Here is a 23,080-nt window from a genome sequence, read left to right on the forward strand (position 1 = left end):
GAATATGGCCGTCAAGTCATTGTTCTGCACCAACTTTTGAGTCTCATACAGTGACATCAATACTTTGATACTCACGCCAGTGAGCGTATGATGTAGAAGAGCAAGTATGCTCGCGAGCCAAGCACATCTGACTTCCTGGCCAGTTCGACCTTGTGATCATTGAACGAGAACCATTGGTCTCCAACGCGGCAGTATGTGACATAGTGGCCTAGATATTCGTCAGTCCAACATGTTTCTTCATAACTTCCACGGAGGGGGACTGACCAGTATCGATTTCACCAACGTGCTCCACCACACTTAAAAGATCATATGTGCACGACCGATTCAGCTCTTGGCTGTCCTTGGCGTCTGCCGACCTGCCGCGTGTCGTGTACGGAAGCATATTGAGTTGTAGAGGAAACTGAACCTTGGTGTCGATCTTCGACGCTGAACGATCACGACTTCCCTGTTTGAACTCGAATCGCTGTAGCACCTGTTAGTAAAGGCCGAACTGTGGGATGAATTTAAGACCGGCTTGCCTTCAACTGTATTGAAAGGACGTTTGGCAGCAGCTTAATGCCATGGTCTCGCCGTGCTTGTTGTGATGAGTCACAATTCCGACATCGATAGTCGCATTTGTCTGACTTGATATATTCATCATCGAGACAGTCTTGTAGTGTTATCGAGCCGCCATTTTTGGCCGCCTTCTTGCCTTTCTTGGTGGCAAGGTTCTCGAGGCCGAGACTAAGATCAAGGAAGGACTCGATCGAGTTTGTCACTCCGCCGCAATTGAGGCATGTTGTAGAGCGTTGCAACTTGCCATAAAAGGTCTGGTGAATGATGCAGTTACAGCTGTGCTCACTTCCTGTTTCTGGCTTTCTTCCATCGCCATTCCTTTCGTGGAGTTCTTCGGCCAGAAACTGGAAGAATTCGTGTGCGTCTTGCTCCTTTGTGGTGACGAGGTTCTCGAAAGCCTTCTTGTCTGATATCCAGAACCCCGAGAGTATGTTTGCAGCTGTGTAACCATTTGTGTTTTCGAGAGCGTAGAAGTCCTGAAACATGTCGTCCATGGCGCAACTGAGACAGTACGGCACTTCGCAATTACTGCTTTGATGCCCATCACTCAAGTAGAAGTTCCTGAGCAGAGGGTTGTGCAGGAAGCTCTGGAGGACGACGTTCTGATAGCATGTGGCACCCGCGTTGTAGATACCACGCAGGCCGTCGGCTCTACAGGACGCTGCTGTGGTATTTGTGGAAATGTAGCGTGGATCCTCTTTCGCATCCTTGATAGAGTCCGCGAAAAGCTCCTCGTGTTTCCTCTTTCGACCTGCATTGCCCTGCGTTAGTACTCTAAAGTCCAGCAGGGGTCCAAGGATGTCCGCGAAGCAAATCAAGACGAAGTGGGCGCCCATTATGACGGTCAATAGCAATTGTCTAGGTATATAGTTGAACGTACTCGAAAACGAACCTGTGCCGATCTTTCTGACTCGCAGCTCCTCGAGGGTAGGATCCCAGACGAAGTCCTGACAAAATTGACAGAATAGAGCTCCACTCCGCGAGTCGACATCTGAAAGGCCAGGAGTCCTCTTGAATTAGCAGATGGCCACAAAATCCCGACTAGAGGCCGGCTGGTTGCCAGGGGTGACGTACAGAACCGATGACTCTTCTTCTGGCCGTGTTTTTCACGATCGTCCTCTGGCACAATGGTCGAGCACTGCAAACATAGATAGTTTGAGGTCAAGGACGTAGCAATGACCCCATCCGGGCTCTTGGACGTCTGAGGGACTATGGGTGTGTTGTCGAATATGACTCGCAGTAGCATTTTGTAGTACTGAATTGAGCTGTTCATGACCTCTGGGCTGTTGGACAGTAGGAGCTGAATGTGTTCTGCGAAACTAGGTGGTCAGGACCCAATAGGAATATGAGGATCGACAATCTCACGTCGTCCACGTACCACAACCGAACAATGGAGTGCCCGGGACGGGCTCTTTGACCTTGACATTCTTTGGCGAGGCTGGCGGTCCATGCTGTGACGACATGACGGGCGCCGAGTCGTGTTTTCGCAGCGACGCGAACGGCTATAGGCGGCAAAGAACAGAAATGTTGCCTGCTGGCAAGGCGACCGAGTGATCGCAGGCTTGTCAGCCAGCGGCAAGTCGCAATTCCAAGCCGCCAGCTGCGATTTGCTGTCCACAGACGCTCTAGCCTGCTTACTTATGGTCGACGATCGAAGAGGTCGGAAGAAGAGGTCGGGATGTATACAGATATTGAATATCCTCGCCGCGGTTTGGTCTTGGCGACAGGCTGAGGGGGGAGGCACAAGTCAGCGCAGGATCAACAGAACCGTGAATGCGGCGGAAGTGTTAAACGACGGCAATGCCGCCGCAACCAGTTGCTCCGGGCACGGTGTCATGGCGACACGAGCGATGGGTATAGGAAAGCAGACATGCCTCGGTGTCGGGCCTCGAGTGATCGAGAGCAAGGAACAAGTAGCTGGTCGGATGGTGGCTAACGTAAATAATCGTGATTCAGGGGACACGATCGTCCACGGGTTTCTGAGATGATTATGCGCGCGTATCACAGCGTTGCAAGCCAAGCTGGAGACGGTAGATGACTCTGGCAAAGCAAGCTGGTTGGCCAGTTGCACAAGGCGCTGAATATAACTTGAAGGCAGAAGAGCCCCGGAGCTGGCAGCTATCGCGGGCAATGTCGGCGCTGCGTTGGGGAGCATTGCACCTCCGTCGGCTACTAATCGATATTGATAAGTGCTGCCTCCGGGGTGGTGATGGCAGCCGTGGCTCCCTGCGCGAGTGGGCCCCAGCTCGTTGCTGCCGCTTCCTGCGCTAGACACAGCTGCCTCCAGCGCGCGAAACTGTTCCTGTAGCGCGCGGGAAATTTCTTATCGCACCTGCTTATCAGCTGCTCAACGCCCTTCACGCCTCGCTCGGTCCACAGGAACTCGGAGTAGTGCATTCCCCTGCTATGAATCTTGGAACTTAGAAGTGCCGTGTCCAACATGGCATTTGCTGGGACGTCAATTACGGATCATAATCTAGTCGCCGTGGGCCAAGATTCCCTGGAAGCACCATTAGCGATACTAGCTATCCCAAGCCAAGAACCATCCAAGACCCAAATCTTCACGGTCGTTTGCGATGACCTCAATCTGCACACGTTTACATGCACATGCACCTCTGATCTGGTCGCTTCGTTGTTCGCACTTGTTCAGAGTCGCCCTACATCGCTTGACTCGTAAATAGACTTGTTGTCGGTCGCAAATGACGTGCTGGCAAAGGATCAACCCGGGGAGAGTACCCGTTCTCGTTTGGGGTGAAGGCCCCGCGCTCAACCAGCCTCGGCTCTCCAATCCAATTCCAGTCGGGCAGCTCTTGCCCATTGCATCAACCAAAGACAAATCCGTTCTTTGCGGCAGTCGACCTCACGCTACGCACGCAGAATTTGTCGAGACTCTGCATGGCTTCTTCTGCTTGATCAGACCACAAAATCTTGTACTCCGCAGCTTCGGCCTGCTTGTATCTTGCCGCATCCATCCCCGCAAATCGTATAACCTCTTCCCAGTCGTGCTGTCATCTGCGGTTTCTAGTGTGTTCGAGTTCATCGACTCCTTCCTTTTCGCGCGGGAACACGACGCATGTCCCATTGGAGAAGGCCTCTTGCCGCTCTGTTTACCCCTGGCCGCACGACTCAGCGCACCATGGCTTCCAACCTCGCCAGTCTGCCCGAGGTTGAGCGCCTCAGCCCTGCGGTCGTCCGAATACTGGGTGGTAACCCAGGCAAATTCACACTACAGGGCACAAACACCTATCTCGTCGGCAGCGGTCCTCAGAGGATCCTTATCGACACTGCTGAGGGTCGGCCGTCGTGGATTGCCGCTCTCCGACGCCTACTCGAGCAGGAAAAAGCCCATATCCAGCAGGCATTGATCACACATTGGCATCACGATCACGTAGGCGGCATTCAGGACTTGCTGGGGCTGAATCCATCCACAACCATCCACAAATTCGATCCTCAGGGGGGCCAGCATCCGATAGCGGATGGACAAGAGTTTGAGGTCCAAGGTGCTACGCTGACTGCGGTCCACTCGCCTGGCCACACGACGGACCACGTTGCTTTCGTGCTGCGCGAGGAGGACGCATTGTTCACCGGTGACAATGTGCTCGGCCATGGGACAGCTGTCTTCGAAGACCTCGGGACATATCTGCAGAGCCTCGCCAAGATGAAGCCTCTTGTCCAAGGCAGGGCATACCCTGGCCACGGCGCTATTCTGCACTCAGCACCGGCCAAAATTGAAGAGTACATATCACATCGCAAACAAAGAGAAGATCAAGTGCTGGAGCTGCTGGCCTCTGGAGACGGCGACAGTATGCACGCCAAGGGAGGTGCCTGGGCCGTTATGGACCTTGTTAAGATCATCTACCGCGATGTACCCGAATCGCTGCATATCCCCGCAGCTGGCGGGGTTAGCCAGATATTGCGCAAACTAGAGGCCGAGGACAGGGTCGTACTCGAGAGTGAGGAAAGGTGGAGGCTTCGTGATCGGTCAAGTCTGTGAGGGTTTCACAAAGAATGGCCACCGGAAATATAGCATACTTAAGTACCTAAGTATTTACAGGCACATTGAAACAAGCCAACACGACTCGTTAGCATGGTAATGTAAGGACTCGGTGAGTCGGCCAGCCGCTTTCACTTGCTTCCACCGAGTCGTAAATAGACGGCACATGGACACTGCTGCATGCCCGCTTAGGCGTCTACTTCGAGCAGTAGCGCAATATGCCATGGCTTGATGCCTAACGACATAGCTGAGCTATATTGCCCAGGTAGCCCCATATGGACACTTGCGTTTTGCTTTGACCAACACTGTGAGACCGCCTGCAGATGCGGCCATCTTATAGAGACATGTAGCAATTGGCAAGGGCCCTGAGCTGGTCAGCATGCATGGTAAGCAGCATGGGGCCAGCGAATCAAGTGCTACTGTGCTGGCAGCATTGGGGGCACTCGCCGACATCGATGTGCGTGCGTGATGAGCCGATCAGCGAATCACCGGTTGAGCTTGAGGAGCCCAGTCATTCATTATGTCCAAGCGATCCGAGAATCACGCGGCAACACTCGTACCGTCGTCCATCGCCATCAGGCTCCACACCGATACGTGGGACAAGTCCTCGTTCGACCGTATCAAACAGCTCCGATCCCGACCACCTCGGGAGCTTCGGAAGACAATGTGAGATCTGTGGAGCGGAACCGGAGCCAAGTTATTAGGCCGGAAGACCAGTTGACTCACTGCTTGGGAGTAGATCCCGGTATCATTGAGAAGTGAAGCAGTACACCACCCTTTGAGGGCTTGAGTTATCGGGAGCGACGGAGGCGCGAAGTGTGGGGACTCGGCTTGCCCCGACGGATCGCAACAATTGGCCTGGACATGCCCCGGAGCGTCGTGGCTCGCGTGGATGCTTAGGGCGGTGGTTAGGCTGGCAACGTCATGCAGTGGTTCATGGCCCGATTGGAAAAGACCCGGTCATCATGTGACGATAACGCGATGATTTATAATCCCCAGCGTGTTGCTGCGACTTGTACCGTGATGAAGCAAGGCTTTCGGAAGATCCGGATAGAAGATGGGCGAGGACCCAGGGGTCAAGTGATGACTGGTTAGCCTACCGACGCGTATTGAGCCCCATCGCAGGGTCACCACACATGTGATTATTAATGGAACTGCATAGTGGCCGGCAGTCATAAAGGCCCGGCAGGACGGACCCACCCGAGCTATGTTGTACGCGCTCACAGAGGGAGGAAGCCGAGAAGGAGGGGGGCTTCAGAGCGATGCGGGACAGGGATAGAGGCCTGACAAGGGCAGGGTAAGGTGAGTCGGTGCATTGCAGAACACTTCAGCCAGTGAGTGCCGACATCCAGCCCCCCGGCCTCTCGAAGAGGAGGCGACTGATGCACAGGGCTCGAACGGGACACACCATCGAGCGGTGGGTGGTGAGAAAGGTGGCGCGCGGCGACGGAGCTTTGCAGCAGCAGCACTCATCTCTGAGTGGGGCAGCTAGCGACCCATGACATAGCTTGTCCACTCTATATATTTTTTTCCCCCCTTTGTTGTCGCTCTCGCGCCGAAATGGTTGACCCGACAAGGACCTCCGGGCATGGCTCGGCGAAGGGGCAGCCGGCCGAGACCAGTCAGATCTTGTAAAGCAGTCTCCAAGCTGTCTAGATAAGCGACCGGCTTGTGTTTGACTTGGGTAAGAGGCAGAGTGTGGTGGGTGAGGATGGTCGGAAGCACCGGAACCGGCAGCACCTGTTGGCGCGCACTGCTGACAGTGACGGAGGTGAGGGCATTCCAGGTTGCGCGCGACATCCTAAACCTTAACGCTTGACATGTCACCCACCGCCCTGCCCGGATCGCCCGGCGTGAAATCTGATGTCGACATTGCGTCCCCACTGCGTCTCTGGACGTCGGGCACTTTTGGGGCTCACCATATTAACGCCCCCGTCCCCGGCCGCCTCGCGCCGGCCCTCGCGCCCGACGTGCCCGCCTTGACAAACTGCTCTGTCCTTGTGCTCTCGTGGTTGCCACTGTCATAGGCTGTTACCTTTGTTTGCGCAGCTTCCCAACAGCTCACCTCATCTTGCTCTGCTGTGCCGTACTCCGCGTGAGTGTCACTGCAACGCCGTAGACCGCAAGCCCGCGCAAATCAACGGACAAAGGCCCAGCCTGGCCAAGCGCTTGGCGACTGACGACCCTCTTCTCTCACGACTCGGTCCTCAAAATCAGCTCCCTACGCTCTCGATCTCTGCGCCACACATTCGTCCTCGCCGGCTCGTTACCTCGCGCGCACCTTACAATCTCCTCTATAGGACGGCACTGCTGCGACAGCACCAACTGGCAGAAGGGGGTCTGAGCACATCGCATGACAGAATGGGGCTGGGCTTGAGTATGGCGTCTCATACCCTTTCCGCGGGCGCGAAGCATCTCGCGGCTGCGGTACTCCTCGCCACACTACCGCTGGCGCTGGCTCATGGTGACGAGGAGCATATGGACATGGACATGGCCATGGCTAGCCCGGAGCCTCAGCCCGACTCAGATCCCGCCAACCTGACTTACTTCCGGCTGCCGGAGCACACAGGCGCAATCTATGGCCACATTGTGCTGATGGTCCTTGCTTGGATCGTTGTACTCCCCATTGGTATGCCCTTTGAGCTATGGCGCATGCCTGGCTTTTTCAGCTCGCTGACTCTTTCGTGTCGCTCGTGCAGGTGTCATGTTCTCCATCGCGCGGTCTCGATATACCGTACCGACACAGTTCTTCTTCCTCGCGACAAATGCTGCTGGTCTTGTTCTCGGCCTCTTCTACAATGCCAACACACCCGACCTATATCCGAACAACGCGCACCACAAGCTCGGTTGGCTCGTCTTTTGGGTTGCCTGCGCTCAGGTCTTGATCAGTATGGTTGGTCGTGCCTCTGGCGCGCTTGGGAAGGGTTTGAGCAAGCTCCGTAGTCACTACAAGAGTCACGAGGAGCAGGCTTTCATCCCCGTCTCGACCGGGGCAATTGCGGCCCACGCCCAGTTGTACGCGCACCCTTACCAGCACAATAATGCCGGCGCGAACACGGCCGACTCGAGCCGCAGCAACTCTGTGTCCACCATGGTCGGCCAGGAGTCCCCGACGAGAGCTTCCTTCGATCAATCACGGACCTTCGACCATCATGGTCACGATAACGACGGATATGATGATGATCTCGAATTCAAGCCTTCTGAGCTGAGGAATTCCGCAACGTCCGACAAGTCGCTTCTCGTTCGTGCCGCTGGCCTCATGTCACGGCGCGTGTGGAGCGTTCTTTCCCTCGTCTACAACTTCATCGATCGCACCATTTTGATCTTGGGTTCGATAACCATCGCGACGGGCATCATAACATACGCAAGGTTCTTTGTAAGCTCATTCACATTGTCATATCTCAGACACATGTACTAACTACCGATTCAGGAGGGACACGAGGTCTTCAGCGGGCTCGCGCACTGGATCAAGGGTGGCGTGTTCTTTTGGTATGGAACGCTGACGTTGGGTCGCTGGTGTGGAAGCTTCGGAGATTTAGGTTGGGTAGGTGCAGAGACATCCACCAGCGGAGATTGGTTTATGCTCGTGGGCACTTTGCTGATCTCATTTAGGCATGGAACGTACGACCTGAAACCAATGCCAAATGGCAACCGACGGCCGAGTTTGTCGAGGGTTTTCTTATTTTCTTCTATGGTTCAACCAACATCTTTCTCGAGCATCTCGGCAACGCCGGCGAACCTTTCAGCCATCAGGACCTCGAACATGCGGCTATTACAGTTCTTTTCATTGGCGGCGGCTTGGTAAGAAGAACTACATGCACATCCATCACTGTGCGCGTGCTAACAGTTTCTAAAACTCATAGCTCACTATGCTCATCGAATCGAATCGCATTCGTGATCTACTGAATACGACCGTTGAGGCATCTGCCGCCTCTGGACGTCAGCCGGAGCAGGCTGAACTCGAACGACCTGACCACTACGGGTTCTCCATCAACCCTATTCCCGCGTTGGTGATCCTCCTGCTGGGCATCATGATGAGCTCGCATACACAAGCCGACATGACCTCGAGCATGGTACACAAGCAGTGGGGAAACCTTCTGGCTGCTGCTTCCTTTGCTCGCGGCTTCACGTACATCATCATGTATATGAAGCCACCCCGGTCCTTATTACCAGGTCGGCCGCCGACTGAGCTCCTCACCGCCTTCGGCCTGATTGCTGGCGGCATTATCTTCATGGCCAGTTCTGAGGATACTGTTCGAGGTATGATCAATTACGAGCTCGATGCCATGTTTATGTACACAGTCACTATGGGCTTTGTGGGTTTGTACATGGCTTGGGTTGTCCTGGTCCTGGCGCTCAAGGGGTGGGCTGTCCGGAAGGAGTCTGGCTCGCGGCGCCCGTTGTGGACGCCCATCACGAGCTCACAAGTTTGATGGGCAATCGCCACAACGCCATCGCCCAGTTATTGCGATCAAGGGACTGGTCAACTGTGGCAGCATGCATCATAAAAGCGCCATTTGGTTTGAGCCTGACGAGCGTAACGAGGCGATTTCTTGCAACTTGACAATGGCACAGGTCCATTTGTCGTAGATTTGCACTGTTAGATTTATTTTTCCGTTAATGATACCCACGCGGAGCAAGTCTTTGCACTTAGCTACGAGGATATGGCGCCAGCTTATCTGGATGTAACTTCGGGCCCGGATACGTAGCACGAAGCAACCCAACACAAATGAATGTACGAACATTTTGTCTTTATGTATATAGTCATTGCAGATGCACATCACTCAGGAAGGGCGACATTGCGCGACGTGGAGAGTGCGTAGTTCGTGTTTGCAAGGCTGCGCGTGATGAGGAAACGAAAAGACGGCAACTGCGATCGTGAATTACTCCCACATAATGCCAATGTGGCGAGGGCGCCAACAAAAGTTTGGAAACTGTACGAGGCATGATACAGACAGGTACTAGAGGTGGCGGGAAAGCCGACCAAAAAGGAAATCGCACGATACGAGCAGGATTTGAACCTACGCGGCCGAAGCCATCAGATAAGATTGAATTGAGGAATTCAAGTCTGCGGAGATTGTTAGTTGTGTGCGGGGATCGCTGAAGACTGAATGGTAGTGACTAACCTGACCCATTAACCACTCTGGCATCGTACCTAGGAGTGCTTGTTGAGTGGGGGCTCATTAGAATTATATATATATACTGTTCCCACAACTAACCGCCGCGTTGAGGATGTCTGCACCCGCTTGTGTCACGAATCCGCAGTTCTTGCTTAGTTGCAGTAAATTGTACATTATTGGTCTTCCATGAGAAGTACCCTACTCTGAATTGTCTTCTAATAACGCAGGCATTGCATTGGCCTAGTGGTCCTCGACGCTGCATGCAGTAAGCTAATAGTGTAAGTGTTAGACTGGGAAGAAGCTCGTGCATTTCCGAATGGCCCCCCGACTCGGTAGGAGGCACTTCGGTGTCTCCTATGCCACACGATAAGAAGGTAGTGGTGTTGATGCTAGCCTGACTCGGGCGTGGGGACGCTGTCTAGGCCGCATGAAATGCCCCGTGTTGAGCAAGCCACGCCCTGTGTTGCCTGGTGCCCGGTTTGTTGCAGGTTCACTGAGAATGACGACGACCGCCAACTCACATGCATCGCTGATTAGCCAGACCGTGGCCGTCATGCCGGACCGACCAGATGACCACCTCGAGTTCGCAGTTGGCTAACACAAGCCACAAGTATTTGGTACGAGAGCGGCCGAATTATCCCGTTCCAGTCCAGCCCACGCACCCTCCCCAACATCATCCTAAACCAGTAAAATTGCTATACACGGAGCAGGTTCCCGCGCAGATCGCGTCTTTCCTTGAATTCGCTGTCGTTGGTGGCCAGGATCTTTGTGCAATATCACGCTTTATAATGTTAAGGATGCCGAATAATCCAATGTACTTGACTACGACCAAGCTTAAGGCTGCACTTAGATAGTTGATCCCGGGCATCCCATCACGGCTCACATAGGCAGCCCCAGCTTGGAACATACTGTTTCACAGAGTGAAGATTTGGCCCCACCCAGTAATCTTGACCTTGTCGTACTTTACGAGCCTCAACATATCCCAAATTACAGTCGTCACTGTGTCAAACACAGGGACACCATGACGAGCCTCCCAATCAACGACCAGATGTGCTGCCGATAGATTTGTGCAGAATGTGGTAATGGCGTCGATATTTTTGTTGTTTCCAGCCTGGTTCAACACGTCGCTGACTTGTGCGTCTAGCTCAGCGGCAGTCCTGTCGGCGATGCGGGTGTTCTCGGCGATGCAGCTGTGACTTTCTGCGACGACCCGGTAACCTGCTGCATTGTACACCTGTATGATGCGCTCCTGCACATCATCGAGGTAAGGTGTGACGAACGCCAATCGCTTTGCACCGACTAGGTCCAGAGCCTTGTTCAGGGCGAGAGTCGAGGTTGTTGCCGGGACACCTAGAGTCTCAGCAATGATCCGGCAGAGCTTCTCGTCGGCATCGAACCCTAGCCAGCCCCCAGACGTCCCGGACCAGCCAATTACGTCGACCTTGGCGTCAGCCAGCAGTCGAGCGGCAGTCATGATGGGGCCATCGAGGCTGAATTGAGCTAGCCCGGTGGGATCGAGGGAGATCGTAGTCACCGGAAAGCGTGAGAAGTGGACACTGACATCTGAGCCAAGACTGGCGAGGATGGCCGTTGTAAGTGGTTCCAGGGCCGTGTTGGATGATGGGACCAGCACGCCGAGCTTGAGCGGCATGATGCGCAGCTTGGGGACGTCTAGTGGGAGAGGATGTAGTTGTTTGTAGGGGCAGCGAATGTGTGTTTCTCCTTTGGCTCCGGTCACTTCGTTGGCATTTGTCCTCGCGGTCCAGGCGGAGGTCTGCTGCGAGCGGGGGGCGGGTGCCGCCGACCGGAGCACCTCCGACTCAAGCGGGGCCCGCCGGGGCTTTGTTTTATCTCGTCCGAGCCTGAAGAGCTTTTCCCCCTTCAGCCACCACGATCTCCCAAACGTCAGTTTCTAGCCATCTCATCTCCAACACCCCCAGGACCCAAGTTCTAAAGCTTTGGGCCTCTCTCATCTGAAGCCAACTTTGCGCCAGCCGCTCAGACACAAATCCCGCCCCGCATAGTTGAGGCAGCGAATATTTAACCTTCAATCAAAATGCCCAGTCAAGATTCGAGGGCGGCAGAGTTCACGAACTATTATCTGCAGCGCGCCACCAAGGAGTTCGCTGAGGATCTTGACAAGATCCGTACTGCTGGCGACTTCAGAGGCGACGCCCTGCCACTTCTTATCAATTCCCTCAGCCAAGGCACGTCCATGTTCTCAAAGACTGATCAATTGCGGGTTACCGACGCCGAGGATAAGCACACCCAAGCAGACGACCAAACGGCGTGAAACCGGATCCTCGACGAGCATTTGTGCCCTCACACGGCGCAACCCCCAGACATTCTCGGGATGGCGGTCTGGGAGAAAATCAGACTGAGCCTTAGGTCACCGCCCGTGGGCTACCACATTCTAGGAGCAGCATCGACTGCTTCAACAGTTGTTTCACAATGCGAATGGAGCCGGTAGCCTCGAAATTGCGGACACGTTACCAATTGTGGCAGCTAAGCATCCATCGTTTCATGTTTCTATACGAGTAAAGCAAGCGCCACCTCAATGTCCCTTCTTACTGCAAGATGCAGCAAAGTCATGATACGCCTCTAAAATAAGGAATGTCCACCTTCCAATGCATATTCTTGAGTGCATAGCTGGGATCAGAGAGCAGCAAATCCGCACAAAGCCCGCTTTGCAGAAGTGAGGCGCTTCAATCAATGAGATATGTACTGGAAGACCGCCGATACCTCAGGCTCCCCACATTCTTGCCGAAGCAAGAGGTCTTGTAGCTGTTGCATGCCCTCGTTTACAAAGTGGTTCCATGTGCTCGTGTCTCCGTAGAGCATCGCTGGAGCCTTGACGTATTGCCTGCCGTCCGGTTTGCATCTTTTGCACTTGAAGGTGTCGTGTGTATCGCTGCGTGTGTCGCTGCGATACTGGAACAGCTCTCGCAGGCTGTCCAGCGAAAAATGGCGTTCCACGTCCTCTGCAGAGTCTACCACGCAGGACGAAAGGGACTGCTTGTGGCTCTGTCGCTGGAATATCTTCTCCTCAATCGTCCCAGTCGCAATGAAGCGGTAAACAAAGCAGTCCTTCTTTTGACCATCACGCCAGACACGGGCAAGCGCCTGCTGGTCGGCTGCTGGATTCCAGTCCGGATCAAACAGAATGAGCCGATTCGCACCGATTAGATTAAGACCACAGCCGCCTGCCTTGCTGGATAGCAGGAAAACGAATTCGCTGCCCTCGGGATCGTTGAACTTGTCGACGAGCTTCTGCCGTTTGTTGACGTTCATAGTCCCGTCCAATCGCAGGCATCCGTACTGACGACTGCGGCAGAGTCGCTCAAAGACGTCCAAAGTTGAGGTGTAGTTGCTAATAAGGACGATCTTGTCATTAGTGTCTTGATGGATTCTTGCCAACATGCGGTCCAGGACCTGCATCTTCCCCGAATACCACGGCTTCACATCCCGGTCTCGGCCGCGGGCATCCTTGGCGACATAGTCGTCGGGCCAGAACTTTTCACAACCAGGGAGGTCTTCGGAGAGATTGAGGAGGTCTGGGTGATTGCAGAGCTTCTTCAACATGCCGATGGCCTTCAGTGGCTGACTGCCCTTGCCACGCAGTAGCGCTTGAATATCCGGGCTTTTGATGAAGTAGTTGTAGAGGTCAAGCTGGAATGGTGCAAGGTTGCAGAAGACCACATGTTCGTATTTGACAGGCAAGTATTTGGACAAGATGTCGTTCGTACGGCGGATGATGAATTTGTTGACAACGCCCAGGAGTTCTTGCAGACACTCGTCTCCTCTCTGCCGGTCTTTGTCGCTAGCATCGGCATCTCTGCCCCTTAGGATGGGCAGCTCAAATCGTTTCCGAAACTCGAGCCTGTCACCAAGGAGACCTGGGTTGGCGAAGCTGATGAGGGCGAAGTATTCGGAAAGATCGTTCTGGATCGGGGTACCCGACAGAATGACACGGCGTGTAACTTTGAGGCTATTAAGAGCGCTGAATGTCTGGCTGTCGCCGTTTTTCAGACGATGGCCTTCGTCGCACAGCATAAGACCTATCTCCGTATTCTTGAGCTCTTCGCAGTTCAAGCGCAACGTCTCGTACGAGACGATGATCACTGGCCGAGTGACAGATCGGCCACTTGCGATTGCCCACTGTCGAAGTTGCCTTGTTAGTTCCTCTTTGGAGGCTTTGCCGTCGATGGCAAATGGGGTAATGGCATCGGCGCCCAGCCACTTCGTGAGCTCGTTGGCCCAATTCCGAACAAGACTTGAAGGACACGCCACAATGGCTTTCTGGATGGCTGGCTTTCCAGCATCAGGCGACTGCTTCAGCAACGTCCAGAGTAATGTGATGCACTGGAGGGTCTTCCCCAAGCCCATCTCATCGGCCATTATGCATCCATTTGCAAGCTCGTCAATCATGCCTGTGACACATCTGTACATGAACTTAACTCCCTCAACCTGATGTGGTCGAAGAACCTTGGCCAGGCGTGGGTCGATCACGACAGGCACTCGTGGCCGTTCTCCTTCGACCTTCTTCTTGATGCCCAAGATCTCCGCAAGACTCTTGTGGACGAGTGGCGCATCCAGTGATTGGGATTTGGCTCCCTCTGCTGCATTCTCGCCATTTGAGCCAGAAGTTGATGCTTTGGGCTTATCGTCAACGGTCGGGTCGTGGAGAACAATGGCAAACTCGCCACTAGGATCGTGAAGCGGGCGAGGAGCAAAGACAGCACCTTGCCTAAGGCCAAGCGTGGGAGGGGGCCGGTTCGGGTTGTATGAAGTATTGTCTTTATTGATCAGAGGAATGGAAAACGCTTTACGAAAAACCTGGTCTTTGTCTTTGGGACGGAAGACCGGGAATCTGTTGACATCGCGGTTTGCAAGAGCGAGCCGGTCTGCATTTGTGTACGGAGTATCGTGATCAGTCTCTCCATCGGCACCTTTGTAATCAACCTTGCGCTTCTTTCGGGTTGGGCGATCAGCGGCGGGGGTCGGGGAGGCTGTTCCCGGGCATTTGAAAGGCTTCCAAAGCCGCTCAGTGGACTGCTGCGAGTAGAGCCGCTTGCCGGGGGTATTGTTTGGTTTCGGTGCTGGCGTGGCAGCCATCGATGCTCACACCCAAGAGGTGAATGTGCCTACCGCTCCCTTGTGTATAGCCTGCAGGGTAGAGGTGAATGCTGAGCGTGAGGAAGAAATGCAAATAGTCTTGCAGCTCTGATGGTGATCCTCTGTGCAGATAGCTACACGACTTCCACAAGACGTGGCGATGCCTTGAACTTCCCGATATCTGAGCGGTTGTTGCTGCTGTTCATGGGTAATGTCGACTTGTGAAGACTCTCCAGGGCTGCGCTTGCATTATTTAATTTGAGATTCTGGATGGGTGGCGAACGATCGGTGCAGCGTCTGCCTAGTGGCGATTTCATGTCACTGCTGCCATTCTTCTTGGGAAGAAAGCTGTGCCTGGAACGATTGGTCTCCATTGTTGACTGGGCGTGCCGTGCATCGACGCGTCGACGCGCCGGAGGGTGGGGCAGACAGTGACGCCAGGTCACATGACGTGCTCCCGAGGTCCATCGTTACGAGCTAATATATCGTTCTTCATCAACTGAGACAAACATTCGACGTGCATTGAGCCTCTGGGTTTTGTTTTGCTTTCATCCTGCGGCTACCACAAGCCACTAACAACGTGCCTAGGTGTAGCCAGCAACCAACGCATCGCACAATCGTCAGGTAAGAGCGCTGACAATGACGACCTACTCGCATGATGAGGACCGCCCGTAGCCTTGGTCCACAATTCTGAAGGTCCCGTCGTCGTTATCCGTGTGGAGCTGCGGAATGGGGCAAGGCTCTGTTGTCATTAGGTACCTCGGACTGGATGAACGTGTTGAGGCGTCGCCCCATTTTGATACACAATCTACCAGCTCACCAGCAACTCCGCACCTTAGGGACCTCCCAGAAACTGCCAGTGTGATTGCCAAGCAAGAAGCAGCAGCCTTGGGGGTTTTCGAAGCTGCCTCACTGGCAGAGCAGGATCGCCAAGCTGATCGACTGAGCCATGGTGTACCTGGCCAACAAGATAAACAGCAGACCGCCGCTTCTCCTTCACCGCCAGACTTGATCATCCCGCACGTCCTGACAGATCTGGAAGCGCAGTATGTCGGCCGATTTCTGGGCTGGCTACATCAGCGGTGCGATCGGGATCCTGGTCGGGAATCCTCTTGACCTCATCAAGGTTCGACTACAGGCCAGCAGCGATACAGCCAGCTCGAGGCCGGCCACATCATATGTGCGCCACTTCCAGAACAGGACATCTTTGATCACTGGCACAGCTGCGCCTGTTCTTGGCTACGGCGCCTTGAATGCACTATTGTTTGTGTCATACAACCGTACCAACGAGATATTCAATTCATGGCTGCACACGAGCTCAAGCTTGTGGGCTACGTGGGCGGCTGGTGCTGTGGGCGGGCTCGCGACCTGGGTGGTGAGCACACCCACTGAACTCATCAAATGCCGCGCCCAGGTTGCCTCAACCCCTTCCTCCAGCTGGGACATCACCAAACAAGTATGGCGATCAGACGGTCTGCGGGGCCTCTATTTTGGAGGCGGCGTGACGGCCCTGCGAGACAGCGTCGGGTACGGCTTCTACTTCTGGTCTTATGAGCTGAGCAGTAGCTGGTTCGGCAACGGTACAGCAGATGGCGCGACACGCTGGACGCAGGATGCAGTCAAGGTGCTGCTTTGCGGCGGCCTGGCCGGTGTTGTGACCTGGGTCAGCGTGTTTCCATTGGATGTTATCAAGACTCGCGTGCAGACACAGGTCGCGCAACCTGCTATGGCACCGCTCTTGGGCGGACCGGCGTCTACTTGCGCCCGGCTTGGGGCCGTTGATATTGCACGACAGGCATATGCAGAGGCTGGCTGGCGGGTCTTTTTCCGTGGGCTGACTGTTTGTAGTGTCCGAGCCTTCGTCGTCAATGCCGTACAATGGGCTGTATACGAATGGGTCATGGTTGAGCTCGGGCAGGCGAAGCACAAGCCAGAGGAAGCTCCTTCCGATGCGTAAGGACGACCAACACCCGCGTTTGTCTGCGCTATTGCAAATGCTCGCTCAGATATGTTTCGAAAGACCATCAAACCATGGCGGAATACTGCAGCACGGCTTGTCATCTTTGGGGCATTGCCATGGAGATGGTTTGCACCGCGCGGGTCTACTCGGAAATGAGCGAGCCCAGATCCACAAGGCGATGGTGGGGTCAAACCATTATGGAGTTGGCAGGGACAATAGCCCTCGCTTCTGGACAAACAATCGATGAACCACGCTCGAATGCGATACTAGCTTTTAGTCTAGCAAGAACAAGGCGAGCAGCAACGTGGAGCATAGTTATGCTGTAGTAGCTAGGGAAGGCGAATCCGCCCAGAACAAGATCCACATGTTGGTACTTTTCCCCAAAATCGTGCCCCCCGTTTGTGACTAGTCCACATGCCAGATTCGCTTTTTTGCGTGATCTCACAAGCAACAGAACGGAGCTTCGACATCTCGACTGCTGTGCATTAAAACCAGTAGTGGCTACGGGCTAATGGCCGACAGAAGTCAACATGCTGGCCCGATTGCACTCACGGACTCCTGAGACCTGGGAAGCACTCGGGTCATGTTGTGCCTGGCTGGCGTGTTATCAGTATCCGGAGTTGGTAAGCTCCTCAACGGATCTACGGATGGGGTAGGGTTCTTGAAGCTGCGCCCAATGCCACGCTAGGCATCGTGCCACTAGAAACACTAGACAGCACGATAGATCTAAAGCTAGCAGAGCCTCCTCGAGCGCAGCATGGGAGCTGGTCAAGTTACATGGACAGTCTTGTCAACTGTGTCATAATCGCACTGACGCTTCCACTAGGTAGTGCTGTAGCGCCGAGGCTGAAGCAGATCTGATGAGGCTGGCGTGAGAGTGGTTGGGCAGGAACAGGCGAGAGGCAGGAGCTTGCCAACGCAGCATTGTCAGGGGTCCTGTTGGCAGCTGTGCTTCTGCACAAAGGGTCAAGCGGCGCCAGGACCAGGCTAGATGCAGCGTTTATGCAACCACTTGAGCTCAAGCCGGGCAGGTTGTCCCACTTCGCACGTTGCCTCTGGAGTGACAACTCACACGGTGTTTGCCCGATGCGATCAGTCCCGTCAGGCCGCGAAGGATGCAGCATACGCAACCACCAGAGCAAGGACGACACACAAGCTCAGGCAAGCCAATGTGCGCGGAGCCTAAGCAGGGGTCTTTGCGTGATAGAGGTGGCGTGGACCCTGTCAAGAGTGGGCGGGAGCTGGTCGTGGAGCTGGACCAATCTGCCATTGAGATACCTTGCCCGGCCAGCCCGGCCAGGCGGGCAGCCAGGTACCTATCTCTACAGTCACCCTGCCAACTCACCGCCAAAGAGCCTTGCACGACGCACAGTCTGCACTGCACATGCTCCCACATGGTCGTTCTCGCTCTCGACCAGAAAATTCTGCCTGCCGGCCACAGACCTTAAGGGACCCCTCCTGCCGCCGCCACTTCCCTCCTCCCCTTCCTCTTGCAACTCAGTTCTGGTTCGCGCCGCATAACCAGGCATCCTAGCTATCCTCTCACTTCTCCCTCACCACGACCTGAGCTCCACCTGAGCTGCTTCCCCCCCGCTACATTTTCAGTCTCACGCTTGCCCTCGTCCCATACGCACACAATGGGTCAGATTCTGTCGACTCTCTCGGGCGGCGGCGGCGGCCAAGTCATCGAAACCGACGTTGCCGAAGCTCGCAAGGCTGTCGAGAAGCAGCTCGCCGACAAGGAGGCCGAGATCGCGTCTCTTGAGGAGAAGCTCGCCGACAAGGACAAGGAGCTGGCTGCGTCCAGAGTGGAATTGACAAACCTCGCTGACGAGGCTCAGGCTCTCCGGGCCAAGATCGATGACCTCAACAAGAACAACCAAGAACAGCTCGCCAAGCTTCAAGCCGAGCTCCAGCAGAAGAGCGACGAGGCCGAAAAGCAGAGTATCCTCGCGGCTGCTAATGCCGCCAGCGTGAAGGAGCTCGAGGCTGTAAAGGCCCAGCTCGCCGAGGCCGAGGCAAAGCTCAAGTCGCAAGAGGAAAGTAATGCGACGCTTTCCGAAGAGATCCTCTCCGTCAAGGCACAGCTCGAACAAGCGAGCAGTGAGCAGGGTTCCATCGTTACTTCCCTGAAGGAAGAGCTGGAGTCTGTCAAGAAGCAATTGGATACATCAACCGAGAAGGGCCAGGCTGCCGAGGCCAGGCTCGCCAAGCTCGCTGAGGAGCTGGCTACTGCCGGAGAGGAGCTTTCGAAGCGGCAGGGGGCCCTCTCTTCGTCCCAAGAGCAACTGAAGACTCTCCAACAGACCCACGATGACCTTCAGAAGAGCTCGGACGAGAGCACTGCATCTGCAAAAGCTGAGCTTGCCGAAGCCCAGAAAAAGATTACGGAGCTGGAGTCAGCGCATGATGCTCTCAAGTCGACCGCCAAGGAGGACTTGGGTGCTGCCCAGCAGGATCTCACGAAGGCCAAGGAAGAGCTTGCCGCCTTGCAGAAGAAACACGACACTCTCGTCAAGTCGTCTGAGGACGGTGCCTCTTCGTCTCAGAAGGAGCTTGTGGATGCTCAAGAGAAGCACGAAAAGCTTCAGGAATCCTACGACGCCCTGAAGCAGGACCTCGAGAGCCAATTGACGTCGCTAAAGAACGAGCTCGAGTCTGCCAAGAACAACGAGACTGAGCTTCAGGCGGCCCACGACAAGCTCAAGCAGGAGCACGAAAGCAATGTTTCATCGGCTAGCAAGGATGTTGCCGAGTTGAAGACCAAACATGCAAGTCTTCAGGAGGCGCACGACAAGCTTGCAGCTGAGATTGAGACTGCCAGGAAGGATGCTACCACTGCCGCGCAGGACAAAGAGGCTCTGCAGAAGAAGTATGAGGCAGAGCTGGCCAAGGCTCAGTCAGAGCTTGAGAAGTCTGTCCAGGACCTGGCCGCAGCCAAGGAGGCTCAGTCTAAGCTGCAGACCGAGTCTGGCGCAGTAGCCGACAAATCGAAGGCAGAGATCTCAGCACTGGAGGAGAAAGTTAAGGCCGCTGAAAACGAGATAAAGCAAGCTAAAGCTGACCTCGAAGTTGCTTCGAAGAAGAGTGCCTCAGAGCTCGCCGCTGCGGAGGAGAAGAACCAGGCAGCAAAGACGGCCCAGGAGCAGCTGCAGACAGAACTCAAGACGGCCCAAGACGAGAAGAATAAGCTTGAAAAAGACCTTGCCGCAGCGGGAGAGGCCCATGCAAAGGTCAAGGCTGACCTGGACGCCGCAGTGGCGAAGACCGAGACCGAGGTCGCAGCAGCACAGGACAAGGCTAAGGCAGCTGCTGAGGAGTGCAAGAAGCTCCAGAAGGACCTTGCCGCCGCGGTCGAAGCCCAGACAAAAGCAGAGGCGGCTAGGGATCAGTCGTCCAAGGAAGCCGCCGCTGCTCAGGAAAAGGTAGATGCTACTGAGAAGCAGAGCCTCGCCCTGCAGAAGCAGTCGGACGAGCAAGCTGCGAAACTGACTGAGCTTGAAGCTCAAGTGTCCAAGGGTGCCGATGGCCTCAAATCTGCTGAGAGCGTAAGTTGGCCCTCCCTACACGACATGGTATTGAGACTAACCCTGCATTACAGTCGAACAAGTCTCTGCAGGACAAGATTTCGACGCTTGAGTCGGAGAAGACGGCCGCCGAGTCTTCGAAGTCTGATGCTGAGGCCAAACTCAAGGAGGCTCTCGCGAACATTGAGCGTCTCGAGGCCGAGAAGAAGTCGGCGGTCGAGCAAGCAGATGTTTTTAAGAAAGAGCTCGCTGCTGAGAAGGCTAAGAAGGACGCTGTCGCCCCTGCTGCTGAGGAGTCGAAGCCGCCAATCGTCGAGGAAGCGACTGCTGTTGAGGCTGCGGCTTGATCCGAATTGCCACCCGCCAGGACATATACAGACGATGGATGCTTGATGTTTTCAGCACACCACGATATCCCCAGTTTTTTGTTTCGCCCACGACCTACGCCTCTGACGACGCTATGATATATACGAAGGGCACTCTGTATGTAATGTGTGTATGAATTGGTACCATAAAACCTACGAGACGATACCCACTCGCTTTGGAATTGATACAATAAACACTTCTGCAATGAATATTTTCTTGGTTCTTGTGCTGTGTATTACCACACGTGAAATGGTCGATTGCGTGTCAATTCACCTTCAACGACCAACTTACCATCCTGTACACAGAAATCTGATTAAATGACTTCAAGAGAAGCCGTTGACCCTCAGAGTGAGGCAGCCAAGGATTCCTGCCCTGTTTAAAGAGCTGCGAGACCAAGCGTGCACAGGGGACACTAATGCGTGGCTGACGACCAGCGCGCCATGATCCTCGCGACCTAGATCCCTGACGACATGCAGGGTGTGCCTAGGTGGCCGGACACAGCCTCCCTGTCTGCAGCTATCGTCTCACTACATCACGTTCGGAGCCCCCCTTCACTGCACACGAATATTATCGACCTTGTGCACGAAGTAGCTTAATAGCTGGTTTCTGAAGTGTGCCGTCCTTCATTTTTGGAGCCCAACTTCTCCCTCTCGGCACATCCAGAAGCACGACTTAACCAGCCACTACCATGGAAGGCCCTGAGATTTCGTCGCAGGTGGTGGGCTGGGCATCCTTCCTGGTAACAGCATTGGGTTTGGGCGGTTTGATCACCCAGGCGAATGCTATCAACGACAAGCTGGATCCATTTCACGAATCTCGCACTGTTGAGTACCTGGGCATCTGGTTCCAACGTCAGGACCCTTTCCCCTGGTGGACCATCACCAAGCCGCCGCCCCATGGGCCGCTCATCTCGGCAAGCATGGCCGGCGGGTTCTGCGCAATGCCCAACATTTACATCACGCGCATCCCCTTGCTGAGCCCTGGTAAGGCTGGGTGGTCCATGATCATGTCCATGTTCAATCCAGAGCCACCATCGCGCGGAACTACAGTGGCGACAACGATAGAGACTGGCATCACGAATGACGAGGAAAAGGCTATCCCGCAGCCAGGCAGCATGTCCCACGTACATGCCGATTCATACGCAGCGTCCAGTAGAACGGATGCTTGGGCTCATCTCAAGCGCCAGCGGCTGAGCCGGCACAAATCCAGTGCTTGTGCCGTCATTTCGCGAACCACACTCATCACCATGCTTGTCGCTACAAACGGTCGAGCTGTGTTCCACTACACAGACGCATCAGGTCTACGTTCTGGCTACGCCTCGTACTGTGGTCAGTGGTACATCACCTGGCCTATTGGCGAGGAAGCTTTGGTCAAATTCGCTCCTCACGACTCAATCGGAGCCTCCGAGGTCCTACCCCGGTCATTTGCACAGCGTATCGAACGGTGTGGGGAGATTGTGTGCGGCGTTGTGTCTTCAAAAGCCTCAGGTCTCAATGTAGCCTTCTGTGGCCGTAAGAGTCCTGGTATCTACTGCCTGCGACATCTCGAGAAAGGCTTCCAAGGCGCCCATGGAAGCAGACATCTCTATAACATGCTTGGTGGGAAAGCGTTCCAGGTTGACTTCATGGCTGCACGAAAACTCCTCAGCGACGACGAGGTGCCGGATGGGACACTTGTCCTGGCGTTGCCCAGCACAGAAGCCAAGGCCGTCGTCCAGATGGCGGTTCCACTTGGAGAGCAGGAGCTTATCCGTCACGCACTCGATTGCCTACCGTGGACAGCGTTATCGTGGAGTATCCATCGGGGCATGCGTGACGTCCTCACAGCTTTTGGCAAGCCCGTTATGGACAAGTTTCGTGGCGAGCTGGCTGCCATTTTGCGCAGAGCAGTAACGGACCATGCCGAGAAGCTGGACGCGCGAGGATGGGATCCCGAATTTGTGCGAAGCAGCATGGCACACATGGCAAGCTCGGCAGTGCTTGCTGGGGAAGGTAACTCGGGTGATGCTGTGCGGGTTGTGTCAGACATTGTGGTGGTTCTGGTCGGCGAGGAATGGGACGCGGCCAGGTTTGATTGCGTGAACTTCTGGCGCAAGGACCCTGGCGAGCGCACACTGGACCATGAGGGGATCGTGGCCCTGACCAAGATGTTTGTGCTCGAGTGGAGCATCGAGTTTGACTATCAGATGTACCACAACCTCCCAATGAGCCTGTATTTTGGGTAGAGCTAGACCAAGACACAGGCTCGGCCCGTCCCGCCAAGACTCTAGGCAAGACAATCCCCAAGTGTGGCAGAAACACAGCAACGGCATCCTCTTCTCCACGTTCCCCGCGTTCCAGGCGGCCCCAAAACCGACCAGCCCCAGCACGCGGGGTCGCTCCTATCGAAAAGTCCGGCAGGTTCCGCTGTGGTGACGCTGGCTCGCCCTTCCAGAACGAGGCGA

General features: G+C 54.9%; 8 protein-coding genes across 8 annotated transcripts; 5 read left to right on the forward strand and 3 right to left on the reverse strand.

Annotated features, from left to right (window-relative positions):
* Positions 1–71: 71 nt before the first annotated feature.
* B0I36DRAFT_374884 (ubiquitin carboxyl-terminal hydrolase) lies at positions 72–2,018 on the reverse strand (the record flags this gene model as incomplete). Its single annotated transcript, XM_046160317.1, has 6 exons — positions 72–208; positions 265–463; positions 519–1,306; positions 1,436–1,546; positions 1,630–1,866; positions 1,934–2,018. 6 exons carry the CDS (start codon positions 2,016–2,018, stop codon positions 72–74), a joined length of 1,557 nt encoding a protein of 518 aa, XP_046011631.1.
* Positions 2,019–3,691: 1,673 nt separating this feature from the next.
* B0I36DRAFT_363905 (putative metallo-beta-lactamase domain protein) lies at positions 3,692–4,549 on the forward strand (the record flags this gene model as incomplete). The annotated part of the gene is made up of 1 exon (XM_046158885.1): positions 3,692–4,549. One exon carries the CDS (start codon positions 3,692–3,694, stop codon positions 4,547–4,549), a length of 858 nt encoding a protein of 285 aa, XP_046011632.1.
* A 2,379-nt stretch (positions 4,550–6,928) lies between these two features.
* B0I36DRAFT_244651 (uncharacterized protein) lies at positions 6,929–8,982 on the forward strand (the record flags this gene model as incomplete). Its single annotated transcript, XM_046150076.1, has 5 exons — positions 6,929–7,178; positions 7,249–7,925; positions 7,980–8,093; positions 8,162–8,350; positions 8,413–8,982. 5 exons carry the CDS (start codon positions 6,929–6,931, stop codon positions 8,980–8,982), a joined length of 1,800 nt encoding a protein of 599 aa, XP_046011633.1.
* Positions 8,983–10,192: 1,210 nt separating this feature from the next.
* Positions 10,193–11,455, reverse strand: B0I36DRAFT_325588 (Asp/Glu racemase). The gene has a single exon (XM_046154242.1). The coding sequence runs from the start codon at positions 11,318–11,320 to the stop codon at positions 10,583–10,585; it is 738 nt and encodes a 245-aa protein (XP_046011634.1). The 5' UTR covers positions 11,321–11,455; the 3' UTR covers positions 10,193–10,582.
* A 923-nt stretch (positions 11,456–12,378) lies between these two features.
* On the reverse strand, positions 12,379–15,638 carry B0I36DRAFT_411195 (P-loop containing nucleoside triphosphate hydrolase protein; the record flags this gene model as incomplete). Its single annotated transcript, XM_046161933.1, has 2 exons — positions 15,259–15,638; positions 12,379–14,768 (listed from the first exon to the last, which is right to left on the reverse strand). Exons 1-2 carry the CDS (start codon positions 15,305–15,307, stop codon positions 12,379–12,381), a joined length of 2,439 nt encoding a protein of 812 aa, XP_046011635.1. The 5' UTR covers positions 15,308–15,638.
* A 194-nt stretch (positions 15,639–15,832) lies between these two features.
* B0I36DRAFT_245726 (mitochondrial carrier domain-containing protein) lies at positions 15,833–16,741 on the forward strand (the record flags this gene model as incomplete). The annotated part of the gene is made up of 1 exon (XM_046150177.1): positions 15,833–16,741. One exon carries the CDS (start codon positions 15,833–15,835, stop codon positions 16,739–16,741), a length of 909 nt encoding a protein of 302 aa, XP_046011636.1.
* A 1,640-nt stretch (positions 16,742–18,381) lies between these two features.
* On the forward strand, positions 18,382–20,618 carry B0I36DRAFT_350245 (uncharacterized protein; the record flags this gene model as incomplete). The annotated part of the gene is made up of 2 exons (XM_046156871.1): positions 18,382–20,292; positions 20,346–20,618. The coding sequence occupies 2 exons, from the start codon at positions 18,382–18,384 to the stop codon at positions 20,616–20,618; spliced, it is 2,184 nt and encodes a 727-aa protein (XP_046011637.1).
* Positions 20,619–21,177: 559 nt separating this feature from the next.
* Positions 21,178–22,945, forward strand: B0I36DRAFT_325592 (uncharacterized protein). Its single transcript, XM_046154243.1, has one exon. It carries the CDS (start codon positions 21,326–21,328, stop codon positions 22,859–22,861), a length of 1,536 nt encoding a protein of 511 aa, XP_046011638.1. The 5' UTR covers positions 21,178–21,325; the 3' UTR covers positions 22,862–22,945.
* Positions 22,946–23,080: the final 135 nt, after the last annotated feature.

The sequence above is a fragment of the Microdochium trichocladiopsis genome, assembly GCF_020744255.1.
Source record: "Microdochium trichocladiopsis strain MPI-CAGE-CH-0230 chromosome Unknown B0I36scaffold_6, whole genome shotgun sequence".
Taxonomy (NCBI): Eukaryota; Fungi; Ascomycota; class Sordariomycetes; order Xylariales; family Microdochiaceae; genus Microdochium; species Microdochium trichocladiopsis.

What these genes read in the sequence shown, in the direction of transcription:
- B0I36DRAFT_325588 (XM_046154242.1), bottom strand. Translation starts at nt 11,320, where the DNA reads ATGCCGCTCAAGCTCGGCGTGCTGGTCCCATCATCCAACACGGCCCTG.
- B0I36DRAFT_325592 (XM_046154243.1), top strand. Translation starts at nt 21,326, where the DNA reads ATGGAAGGCCCTGAGATTTCGTCGCAGGTGGTGGGCTGGGCATCCTTC.